The sequence below is a fragment of the Pelophylax lessonae genome (genome assembly GCF_965119305.1).
Source record: "Pelophylax lessonae genome assembly, chromosome: 12".
Classification (NCBI taxonomy): Eukaryota; Metazoa; Chordata; class Amphibia; order Anura; family Ranidae; genus Pelophylax; species Pelophylax lessonae.
Window position 1 is genome coordinate 196,063,746 of NC_138779.1, and position 13,329 is coordinate 196,077,074.

The 13,329-nt window shown below is 46.5% G+C and overlaps 1 protein-coding gene across 1 annotated transcript; it reads left to right on the plus strand.

Annotated features, from left to right (window-relative positions):
- Positions 1-1,940: 1,940 nt before the first annotated feature.
- On the plus strand, positions 1,941-12,740 carry LOC309568593 (small ribosomal subunit protein eS19; the record flags this gene model as incomplete). The annotated part of the gene is made up of 6 exons (XM_082274300.1): positions 1,941-2,019; positions 5,027-5,097; positions 6,993-7,093; positions 9,139-9,322; positions 11,613-11,667; positions 12,711-12,740. The coding sequence occupies exons 2-6, from the start codon at positions 5,027-5,029 to the stop codon at positions 12,738-12,740; spliced, it is 441 nt and encodes a 146-aa protein (XP_082130426.1). The 5' UTR covers positions 1,941-2,019.
- Between the last annotated feature and the right edge of the window lie 589 nt (positions 12,741-13,329).

Genomic DNA, 13,329 nt, shown 5'->3' on the forward strand with positions numbered 1-13,329 from the left:
AGATTTCGGTTCTTTCAGAGGTGAGGAGAGAGATCCTGTGTTTCTGCTAAGCAGGAGTATGGATCTCTGTCTTCCCACAGGGCAAGCACATCCCACACAGTTAGTAAGCACTCCCTAGGAACACATTTAACCCTTTGATCACCCCTGATGATAACCCCTTCCCAGCCAGTGTCATTATTACAGTGACAGTCATATTTTTAAGCACTGATCACTGTATTGGTGTCACTGGTCCCCAAAAAGTGTCACTAAAGCCCCGTACACATGTACCGAATGTCGGCCGTCTTTTGTCCAGGGCTGTCCTGTCGGCTGAAAAGTGCTAAAGACTGCACACGAATTTTGTCGGCCAACAACAGCCGACTGCAGAAGTGATGTCATGTGATGGTTAACTTTCCTTGTCTTTTTTCTTTTCTGAGCATGCCCAGTCTTGCAAATCTGCTGTTTGTCGGCCGAATTCTGTACTGACTGGCGAACAATCGGCCGTTCTGGTGACGGCCAACAAATATTTTAATGCCTGCACGACAGATTCTGTTCGGCCGAAAATGCGCTGTCGGCTGTCGGAAGCATCATACTAACAAGCCTACAATCGGCCGATCGGTCAAATATTTACGGCCGACTATCGGTATGTGTGTACGGGGCTTTAGTGTCAGATTTGTCCACCGCAATGTCGCAATCCCGCTATAAGTCGCTGATTGCCGCCATTACTAGTAAAAATAAATAAATTTTAAAAATTCCATATAAATATCCCATAGTTTGTAGACACTATAACTTTTGCGCAAACCAAACAATATACGCTTTTTGTGGGGGGTTTTTTTACCCAAAATATGTAGCAGAATACATATTGGCCTAAATTGATGAAGAAATTCGACTTTTTTTCATTTTTTTATTGGGAATGTTTTATAGCAGAAAGTGAAAAATATAGATTTTTTTTTTTTTTTTCAAAATTGTTATTGTTTTTTTATTTATAGCACAAAATAAAAATCGCACAGGTGATCAAATACCACCAAAAGAAAGCTCTGTTTGTGGGTAAAAAGGACATCAATTTTATTTGGGTATAGAGTCGCACAACCGCACAATTGCCCATTAGAGTAACGCAGTGCCGTATCGCTAAAAGTGGCCTGGTCATGAAGGGGGGTAAACCTTCCAGAGCTGAAGTGGTTAATTTAAAGAGGTTGTAAACCCAATTTTTTTTTTTCCCCCTGAAAGAGAAACACATAATGAGCTAGTGTGCATCGCATACTAGCTCATTATGAAATACTTACCTTAGAACGAGCCCCCGCCGTGCCGTCCGCTTACCTCTCTGTGACGGAGGACATGTTCAGTCGCCTGTCTTCTGGGATCGCGGCATCCGGCCATCTGAGTGGCTGGAGCTGCGGTGACGTTACGGCACGGGGCTCTGAAGGAACGGGACCAGCGGCCATTCCTTCAGAGCGCATGCGCCAGTGACGTCATTGGCTGCATGTAAGGTAAATATCTCCTAAACGGTACATGTTTAGGAGATATTTACAGTACCTATAGGTAAGTCTTATCATAGGCTTACCTATAGGTAGAAGTTGCAGAGAAGGGTTTACTTCCTCTTTAAAGAGATTTTCTCTCACTTCCTGTTTGGCTATGGGACAGGAAGCGAAGGGAAATCTCCACAATGGGACACCGATGGCGGAAGAAAATCTGACAGGGCTTATAAACCTTCCTTACTCAATCCTAAATAGAAAAAAAAAGTTTTTTCTATAGTTCAACTAAAAAAAAAAAAAAAAAAAAAAACAATTACAGCTTCCATCCCATCTCTCTGCTGCAGATTTTATAAATCAAACTCTACTAAGTTTGGCCCCATGCCAGCCACCATACAGGAAGTTTCTCCGCTGCGTTCCAGCTTGAAACGCACAGTTACGCCCTCTAGCCCGACCCGCCGTCCAATCCGAAATCTCGCGCTCATAAAGAGGCGTGACTTCGCCGCCCTCCCTTTCTTCTGCGCACGGGAGACCCCGTCGATCCCTTTTCCCTTCTCGGCTCCACAGAGAGAAGGTGAGTGAGGCCTAGCGCGGCTCTAACGGAGACCGGATTAACGGGTTTTCCCGGAGATTTAACCGGCTCGCTGTATGTCTGAAGATCGGCGGAGTGGAGCACTGTGTGGTCCGGGGTCGCTGCTGTGCTCCGGGTCTCTGGCGGAGGCTCAGAGGCCTGGTGTCGCGCGGTAGGCCTCGGTGTTTGCTGAGGAATGTGCCGGCGCTGGGGTTGAGCTCGTGGGCGGTGTGAATGACTCTAGGCCGGGGGCTTCACAGTAGAGTAGGCCTTGTGTGAATGTAGTGTTCTCTTGTCTGTGCTCCACATCCGGCTGTAGTGTGAGGCACATGGTGTGTGTGCAGCATGGGGGGAGCCGCCATAGATCTGTATATAGGACAGGCCCATACATTTCCCCCCTCATCATTGGATCTCTATGTGCCTCCTAGGTGTTCATTCACTGGGGTCACTTACAGTGCTGGGCCAGCTGTGTCTTGACTAAATGGTGTTCTTACCAGTTCCCAGCCCCCTCCATTTCTTATTTTTTGGGGTCTATTAGTGTCACTGAGCGCTGTTTCGCACCCAATGCGATTTGGGCAGCGTGCAAGATTTGCTGCGTTTCCCTGGATCGCATTTCTTGCAAGCGAATGGTGTCCATGCGATCTGCTGTAGGTGCCCGATTAAAGGCTGGCTCGCATTGGTGCGATTTGGGAACCCTGTGATTCCACTACGAAATCCCACATTGCACCCGACTCGCAGACAGTTTACACTGCCGTATGCAAACCGCTTGGGGTGTCAAATTCAAAGTTGACACCCCCAGATTAATTTGCGTATCGCAGTGCGAACTATCAGATCGCATAGATATGAACACCCATGTGATCAGATTCTGGTGCTGACCCAAAAAACAGGTCCTGTGCGACTGGTCCGAATGCGATGCAAATCCAGCCATACAATCTGCTTGCACAGACATTGCATGTGATTTGCGAAACGCATGCAATGTGTGAACCGGCATTTAAAGTGGAGTTCTACCTAAAAGTGACTTTTTTTTGGGGGGGGGGTACCTAGATAATCCCACTCCCTCACTGCAATCTTCTTGGTTACCTGGTCATTCATTGTGTGCAACACCACTAGTGCGTGCGCGCCCGGCTGTTATGCCGGCGCCACCGAGAAGATCGAACCGAGGCTTTGGGCGGCCGCATCGCTGGACCGTGGGACAGGTGAGTGTATGTTTAAGTTGGCAGCTACACTTTTTAAAAGTAGCTACTGACTTTTAATAAACACAAAAATAAGTGGAACTTCACTTTAAGAGGCGGTTCACACTGAGGCGATCCGACTTTGAGGGGCGACCTCTGAAATCGCGGTGCACAGCATGCACTGCGACTTGCAGGGACTTCACATAATGGAAGTCAATGCAAGTCGCCCCAAAGTAGTACTGGACCCTTTTTCTAAGTCGGAGCGTCTTGTGTCGCTCCTATTAGAATGGGTCCTGTGCTAATCTATGGCGAGCGACCGACCGCGACTTGTCAGGCTGACAAGTCGCGCTAGTCTGAATGGGGTCTAAGAGGAGCTCCACACTCCTTCAGAAAAAATTGGGTCAGCTACAAATACAGCAGCTGCTGACTTTTAATTTTAGGACACTTATCTGTCCAGGGATCCTGTGATGTCGGCCCCGCAGCCGACTTTTACATCAGCGCTCGAATGCGCCCGCCGCCGTCCCTTGTAAGGGAAGCTGGTAATGGAGCCTTGAGGGTTCACAGCTGGATCCCTACTGTGTTTTGTGAATGGCCCGGTGGCGGGAAAGTAGGAGGGAGGCCCAACTTCTGTGTGATCTCACTGTTGCAAGATCACCCTGAAGTGGGAGTGGATACCTGTCAAAACCAGGTACCTTCCCCTCCCAGAAAGGTGCCTATAGTGGCAGCGGAGGGGGGGAGGTGGCAGATAAGCGGAGCTTCCTCTTTTGGGTGGAGCTCTACTTTAATGATCCCCTGAAACAGTTGGTAAAATGCAGTGCAGTTCGCACTGGGTTCGCACTTGTATAATGCCATACATCAAATTTGATTGGCGCCGTGTTGCTGTGCACTTCACATGCGATGTCTGTATAATGCAAATTCAGTCATACAGTTTTTGTATGGCGGCATTCGCGTCGCAGTCACACCCAAATGTGTACCTTTTTTTGTTCCGCACTAAAATCAGGTCACATGGGTGCGATCAAATTCTACAGTTCGCACTGCATTCTGCAAACTGATTGTCAATAAATAGATATTTAGTCCCTGTTTACACTGGGGCGACCTGGTCGCCTCACAGGTCGCCTTCCATTGGGAAGCTATGGACCCGTTCTAATAGGAGTGACACAAGTCGCTCCGACTTAGAAAAAGGGTCCGGAGCTTCTTTGGGGCGACCGTCATAGACTTCAATGTTATGAAGTCCGTGCCAGCCGCTCCGAGGTTGTGGCGCGCTGCTCGCACCACGACCTCGGAGGTCGCCCCTGGAAGTCGGATCGCCCCTGTGTGAACGGGGCCTAACACCTCAGCCTTTTTCATTTTAAAAACAAACGTTATACTTGCCTGATGTGTGAAATGGTTTTGCACAGAGCAGCCCGGATCCTCCTCGGGTCCCTTGCTGGTGCTCCTGCCCTCTCCCTTTTACCCCCTCAGCAAGCAGCTTGCTATAGGGGCAGCTGAGCCACTGCTCTCTCCATTCAGACACAGCCGTGGTTCGGGCCCACCCCCTCTCCTCACTGACTTGGATTTGACTGCAGCGGAAGCCAATGGCGCCATCATGCCGTGCTGCTGTCTCAGCTAATCTGGGTGGGGAGGGTTTCTCCTAAAACCTTACTGGATCGAAAAGGGGTTCAGGTAAGTAGGTGAGCTTAGTGGGGCTGTTGCACACAGGTTTTTTTATTTTCATGCATAGAAAAATAAAGCTTCTCAGAAGACAATGACACCAACATTTTCTGGTTCAATTTTTCTTGGGATGTATTTGCACCATATAATTGGTTCAAAAGCTTATTGATTCATTTTGTTTTTTTTAGATGCCTGGAGTAACAGTGAAAGACGTTAACCAGCAGGAGTTCGTCAGGGCCCTGTCTGCTTTCCTCAAGAAGTAAGTTCTGTTCACTGAAATCTTTCCTTCTGTATGAAACCATCGGGAATGTTCTCTGCCTGTATTGGTGATGGTTGGGGTTTGTTGGCAACAATGAATCGCATTCCAGCAGTTTGTTTAATTCACACCTGAGAATTTATAGCTCAGCTTCAGGCCTCATGCACATGGAGCTTAAGGCTTCTTTCACACGGTCCGCCTCCGCAGGCGGATCCGTGTTGCTCAGCGGGGATCGATCCGCGATCCCCGCTGAGCCGGGCGGATGACGGCTCCGTCTCCGCTTGCGGAGAGCGAGGTGTCTCAGCACCCGCTGCCCTCTATGGGGGATCGGAGGAGAGCGGACCGCTTGTCCGCTCTCATCAGATCCGCTCCGCTCCGATTACTGAACGGATGGAAAAATAGGGTTTCCATCCGTCCAGATTTCAGCACAGGATCGGATGCGGATGGCAGCGGGTGTCAGCGGAGGTGAACTCCGCTGCCCCATAGAGCTGCATGGAGGATCCGATCAGATCCGCCTAAAAAACTGACAGGCGGATCTGATCGGACCGCCCGTGTGAAAGAGCCCTTAGGCTCCGTTCACATGTAGGTGTTTTGGGGAGTTTTTCTGCTCTAGGATCAGCTCTCAAAACGCCCAACAAGACAAATCCTATTCATTTCAATGGCCCCTGTTCACATCTGAGCGTTTTGACGCTGTGAGCAAAACGCTCAAAAAAGTACATGAGCTTCTTTTTGGGCAGATTACAGGCCGGTTGTTCAGGAACTACAATTCCCATCATGCCTAGTCATGTCTGTGAAAGTCAGTTTTACAATGCCTCATGGGATGTGTAGTTCTGCAGCAGCTGGAGGGCCGTAGTTTGAGGATCCCTGCTCTACATTGAAGCAACCACTGACAGCTGATCATGGGACCAGACCAGCATGTCTTATAAGTATAGTTATCTATTTTTTTTTTTTTTTTTCAGGATTAAGTAGGGTACACTTTATAGGATAGTTTGTTTTCCATATAGTGTGTACACAGCGTTCCAACATTCGATTCAGACTTTCCAAATTAACATTTCCAAAGGCTCCAAAACTTTCCCTGTATTTAAACAGAGCTAACGTTTTTCATGTTAAGGTTTACTGTTTCATACAAGAAGAATCGGATACCAAAGACTAAGCATAATCAAACGGTAAGCCCCCGTTCACATACACGCGACGCTACCTCGGAGGTCGCGGTGCGAGCAGCGCGCCACGACCTCGGAGCGGCTGCCACAGACTTCATAACATTGAAGTCTATGGCGGTCGCCTCCGGGTCGCCCCAAGAAGCTCCGGACCCTTTTTCTAAGTCGGAGCGACTTGTGTCGCTCCTATTAGAACGGGTCCGCAGCTTCCCTATGGAAGGCGACCTGTGAGGCGACCAGGTCGCCTTAGTGTGAACGGGGGCTCAACAACAAAAGTCTGTTTAGTTCCATCCTTGGTTTCGATTTGCTGTGAAACATTGAGGAAAACTGGAGGATCATTCACCCAATTTTCTTAGTGTGTACCCAGCATTAGATGACACAGGCTTAGAATGGGGGTGTGAGTAGGCTTGGCCTACATTAGCTTTTAGTATTGACTGAAAAATGCACAAATCCATCACCACCCCCCGCACCAAGTTTTCCGTTGTCAAAAGAAAGGCTCAAGCTGAAATACCGGCAAACAAAGCTCAAGGGGAGCAGACATGCTCAGCCCGAGTATGAATGCAGCCTAATGCTAATGGGAAAACGGGTACCAGATTTGGAGATGGATCTTTTGCAAAATGTTGCCTTCCTGTGTGAAGATGTACTAAACATGTCATTTTTGTTAGTTTGAGGTTTGCACTTTGTATAGTAAAATTCTTGGTTTGGCTACTTGGCTAACTTTTTTTTTTCCTTTATTCACAGGTCTGGGAAACTAAAAGTACCAGAATGGGTAGACACAGTTAAACTTGCCAAACACAAGGAACTGGCACCTTATGATGAAAACTGGTTCTACACCCGTGCTGGTAAGAGGATTTTGTTACAGAACTCTTGAGTTAAAGTGGAGCATTGATCAGACCTTTGAGTGCATTCTGAACAGTGCAGGCTGAAGGTAGTGGTGTCCTGGCTCTCTCTGGATGCCACCTGCAAACCAGTGCAGTGTTACTGGACTGCAGTAGAAGAGCAGTTATTTTACTTACGTGGTTATGTTTGGGAGGGTGGTGGGGGATGGTGCCTGTACATGGCAGGGATAAAGAGATCCTGACACTTTAACAAATTATAGGTGTCCAAACATGGTGTGGATAGAGGTAATTCAGGGTAAAGTGACATGTTTTGATTGCGCCACCTTTCTCCACGTAATACCTACCCCATGCTCCCAACTGTTAGTCTGTTTAAACTCTTTGGCTTTATTGGTACAGTGAAGTATGGGGAAGCGCGTGGCGTACTGCCAGGGTGCAGTGCTTAGGTCTGAACAGCCATTTTCCAGTCCCGACCACACTAAAACTGGAACTTTACCCATGACTTGATAAAATATAATGTTCTTTAGCATGGAACATGCATTCCACATTAATATTTATGCAACCTAAATTAGTGGTGCAAGTTGCCTCCAGCATTGTTCTGTTTCTTGCTGGAGGCTACCATTTTGCTGAAGCCCAGAGCCCCTGAGCAGCAGTAAATCTTTAGGCTGTCCTCAGTAGGTATGCACCGATCCAGCTTTTTTGGAGCAGATACCGATATTTGGCGAGGTGAAATCGCCGCTACCGATACAGAACCGATCCAGAGCTACACACAAAGCAAGCGGCTGCTTCATTCACAGGCGGAGTGCATCTGATATCACTCCGCCTGTGAGCCGGCCCTATACAGGAAGTAGCGGCTCCCATCCCATACTACTACTGCACCTAGTAAGGGATGGCTGAGCCGTTACTCAGCAAAAACCGGATCAGCCCGTGGGACGGCCGAACTTTACTGATCTCCGATCCAGCTATTTTGTCTGGATCGGGGCCGATTTCCGATCCGAATATCGGATCGGTGCATCCCTAGTCCTCAGATAAGCCTCTTCATTTTCAGCAGTGCCAAAATGTAGTGAGCAACCAAGCACGTGTAGAGGTAGGGTGAAACTGTGTATAAGGGCCGGTTCAGTGCTCCAACTTGTCTAAGGACAGTTCCATTAAGTGCAATGGAACTTTTTTAGGGTCCGTTCAGTTTTCTCCGTTCAGTCACTTTTTTTTTTTTTAACTGGACACGGATGCACTTTTGGAGGGTCCGTTCCGTATGTCCATTTTTCATCCATCCGTTTGCGGATGAAAAACGGACATAATGTATGTCTATGGGATTGCAGATGACATCCGATTTTGCATCCGTTCCGTTTTTTAAACAGAAGAAATATAGGGTCCTCTTCCATCTCAAAAAACGGAACTGAAGGGAATGGATGCAAAACTGATGTCAGCAGATGGTCATCCACTAACGTCCGCAATCCCTAGACATACATTCTGTCCGTTTTTCATACGGATAGGAGGAAAAACGGACATACGGAACGCCCGTGTGAAGGGACCCTAAATCAGTTGCTGTTTTTAGTCGCTCCAACTTAGAAAGTTTCCTGCACTACTTCGGGATGACCTGCATTGACTTCTGTTGAAGTTGTATGCAAACCACAGTGAAGTTGTGTGACTTTGAAGATGAGGCGGCACTTACTGGATTTTATTGCAGGCACTTGGTTTTAATGTTTTTCATGGCTATACCTGCAAAAGAGGCCATCCTGAAGTCCTCTAGCAGTCCTTAACACCACGTTGGTTCTGGCCAAAGCAAATCTCAGTGGGTGGAGGATGCTCTAGAAGAGAGAACCTGTCACTTTGCCCTTGCAGTAGGCAGTGATGAGTAGGGACTACGATCCATGCTGTTAGCCAGTGTTGGTTCAATAGAGCGATGTTTCATACTCTTGTGGTAAAATAGGTTGCTGTTGCATGCTGGTGGATTTTCTGCTCTTTGGCCTTCAGATAAACCTGTAGGTTTCGATTGAAGTGGAAATTGCATGAATTCTTTAGGTGTATAAATGAAATTCTTCTTCTTTCAGCTTCCACAGTTCGTCACTTGTACCTCCGTGGTGGTGCCGGAGTCGGCTCCATGACAAAAATCTACGGTGGGCGCCAGCGTAATGGTGTCATGCCAAGCCACTTTAGCAGTGGATCAAAGAGCGTGGCCAGGAAGGTGATGCAGGCTCTGGAGGGACTCAAAATGGTGGAGAAAGACCCCAATGGGTAAGTGCAGCGTGTTCCTGTTTGAAATGGGTTGGGTCCAGTACACCGTACACCAGTTTGTCTTTTTGTGTACTTTCTCCTAGATTTTGTTCACTCCTGTAGATGCAAAGTCCCAAAACCTAAGCTTGACCATTATGTGACCTGTTCTTCTATGGTGGAATTTCCTACGTGTGCATTTAACCAGCATCTTGAGAATATTTCAGATCCTGGTTTTTAATTTGAAAAGCACATTCTTGCTGGACAGTACCTGGTAGTTGGGACACGACCATCATAGTTGATGTGGTGGATTTGGTCCGGTGTTCTCTGGATTTAAACCAGCAAAAATAATACTGTGTTCCAATCTCGCCTGATAACGGGAACATGGGACTTTGATTCATTGGTCATTGAGCAGGCTGGAGTTATCCTGGCTTGTGAATCCTTGCGTCACGCTTGCAAATTAGATGGCATCTGTCTAGTTAAAACCACATTCTTTGCAGTCACTTAATGATGTGAAATTACAAATTCCTTGGTAAATTTAACAGCGTATTTATGTACATGGCAAATCAGTGATTTTTTTTTTTTCTACTTGAAGCAAAGTAATCTGTTAATTTCCTATAGAGTTTTATTTCTGTACCCTTTCATGTTTTGTGCAACTGTCTCCCCCCCCCCCCCCTGCTTTTCAAATGGTAAACACCAGTGTTTCTCAACTCCGGTCCTCAGGGCACACTAACAGGCCAGGTTTGCAAGAAAACTGAAATACATCACAGGTATAATTTGCTGTTTAGTGATTGCAGCATTCTAGTCTGCATCTCCCCAAGGTCTGGCCTGTTAGTGTGCCCTGAGGACCGGAGTTGAGAAACACTGGTATACACTGAAAATTAGGGATGCACCAAAATTTCGGCCACCAAAATTTTCGGCCGAAAATTGGTTAAAAATGCCGAAATTAAGGATCTGTGCATTAATGAACTAACAGACCGGACAGGAGGGTGGGTGAGCGGCCGCTAATAACTGTAACTATGTGAGCCTTCACTTCCCTGTCAGCGGACGATGTGCGTGAATGAACTGAAGTGACACACCCGGTGGGAGGGCGGGGGGGAGCAGCCGCTAATAACTAATGTGAACCTTCACTTCCCTGTCAGCGGGACTGTGTGTGAATGAACTGATATCGGGCAGGGGGAGCGGCCACTAATAACTAGAACTATGTGAGCCTTCACTTCCCTATCATGCGGGTATCGCCTCTGACAGGGAAGTGAAGGCTCACATAGTTATTAGCGGCCGCTCCCCCTGCCCTCCCGCCCGGAGTGTCAGTTCATTCATGTACATCGTGCCGATGACAGGGAATTGAAGTGAAGGCTCACATAGTTACAGCTATTAGCGGCCGCTCGCTCGCCCGCCCTCCCACCCGGTGAGTCAGTTCATTCATCCACCGATCGTAGTAGTAGTGACATCACCGGGAGGCGGGCGGGCGGCCGGCCAGAGGCGCGTCTTTTGAATAATGGACACCGGAGGAGCTGAGTGAGTAGGACGCTGGGGGGGGAGCTGAGGTGAGCTTACCATTGGTATTAGTAATATGCTGCATGAGGGGGTTAATGTATTGTCACTGATGCATTAGTGAACAACCAGTGGCAGTTAATTAACCCCTTTGTGCTGCATTAGTGCAACCAGTGTTAATTAACACTGATACTTGTTGCACTAATGCAGCACAAAGGGGTTAATTAACTGCCACTGGTTGGTCACTAACGCAGCAGTGACAATACATTAACCGCCTCATGCTGCATATTACTAATACCATTGGTAATTAAATTAACCACTTGCTAACCCGTCACAGTACATATACTGTGACAGGGTGGCAGCGACAGGTGTACGTAGCTGCCTGTTTTTGGTGTATGCCCCTGTTCTATCTAATTTAAAATTATTTGTGGGGAAAAAGTTGTTTTCGGCCAAGGGCATCCTACATTTTCGGTTTCGGCCCAAAATTTTCATTTCAGTGCATCCCTACTGAAAATGCTGCTTCCTGCCACATTGCAGAGCTCTGTACTGGTAGAGCTGATTAACAGGCACACCTCTTGGCACAAGTGTTTCAAACACAAAATGGTATTGTAAAGGTGGAGAGGGGCTGACCGGGTCTCAAATACAAAGCCCTGGATGCCGATTAGACTGAGCAAATGTTGGAAAGTGAAGTCCTAATTGATAAAGGAGGTTGCTGGTACGATGTCTTTGATTGCCTGCCTTTCTCTGCACCATTAATTTACATTAATCTGACACCCTTTTTATTTAGTTGTCTGATTTTTTTTTTTTTTTTTTTTTCCAGAGGTCGCAAACTGACTCCACAAGGACAGCGAGACCTCGACAGAATTGCTGGACAGGTTTGTTTGTAGCTTTTTAATACCAGATCTTCCCACCAAAAGTTTATACTGGAGTGCCTAGGAAAAACGATCCTGTTCTGCCCCTTCGCAGATTTAAAATGAGTCTACTGTGAACCCAACTCCCATCAGTTTTCTGAGGCCTCTTTTTTATTAGGCCTTGTTTACACCAGTGTGATTTGTTGTGCAATTTGACCGTTCAAAAACGCATTACAAGTTGCACCCTATTTTTGACAATGGAACCATTCAAATCACTGACTTTGAAAGGTTCTTGCACTACTTTTCTGCAATTTAATTGCGACTTGAATTGACTTCTGTTAAATGACATTGCAAGCTGCAATAAAATCACAGATCCAAATTGCACTGATCTGTGCCTTTGAAATTACGCTGAAGTAGCTGAATTTCAAAGCCACACTGGTGTCAACCAGAGCTTACTGCTCTAGAATGCAGCCCATTGTTTACTATGTGACTGTACACACAGGTGTGTAAACAAGTGCTGTGTGTTCTTGAGGAGAAAAAAAAATAGAATCTTTGTTCCTGGTCAGTATTTTGCACCAGTACGTCTATGCATGAGTATCGGCACTCGCCCAAATGCTCTTGAAATGGATACTTTGCAGTGTGGTTTGCATCAATACAAAATAATCACAAATTGCACTGCAAGAATCTCATGTGATTACTGCCCGAATCGCATGCAATGTACAGTATTTTGCATGTGACTAGATGTACTGAGATTGGTAACCTTTTTTAAACTGCCTACTAGATGCCCAAGCTCTTGATGCCTGTAAACGCGCCTGAAGCTTTGGACATTTACAAGTGTCAATTTTTTTTTTTTGCTGCCAGGAGGGGGAAGGGTTCTAGGAAAAATGTCTCTTGTGCTGATAAATGTTCTTTCATCCCTGTTTTGCGTCAGGATGCTCAGATATGTAAACCATTGGAGTAAGCTGACTTAACTCTTGCCCTTTTCTCTTTTTTTTTTTTTCTCATAAATGACCCTTCACATTATTGTAATTTCAGTTTTCTCATCTAAAATTTTTGTTCTTTTACAGGTTGCAGCAGCCAACAAGAAACAACATTAAACACATCTGTAAACAAAATAAAATATTCTGTTCAAAAAGTCACTCTTGTTATGCGTCTTCATTTCAAGTTTGCTATTAACTTGTGTACAGGCAGGGGATACGAAACTGCAACATTTGCAGGCTTTTCAATGTAGACAATGGGGCAGTACACTGATCTTCCCAGTGAATGGCTGTGTAGGGGTTGTTAGACAAGTCTTATCATTGAAGATCAGGTGGAGTTCCCAGCACAGCTAGAGAACTGACCACGCTGTGTTCTAATGCCTAGTGCGGTCACTTTTTAATAGGAAAGCGGAGGGACTGGCATGATCATCAGGTGTTTTACACAAAGGAAGCAATACAAAGAGAACAGGATACTTTCTCATACAATCATGTGGTACAGCAAGTGCATATCAAAGAATGTAAACCCAACATTTCATATTCCTAGATTGAGCTTACATTTATAGTTTAGACAGGACAGTGACGTGTCTAGAAGGCGGGTTCTGTGCTTACATTTTCTGCAGGTTACTGTTGAAGTGGGCTTCTGATCAGTAAGGCTGCATTCACACTTGAGCGTAGCGTTTTTTTACCGCGATTTTTTTCAGGCGTTTTT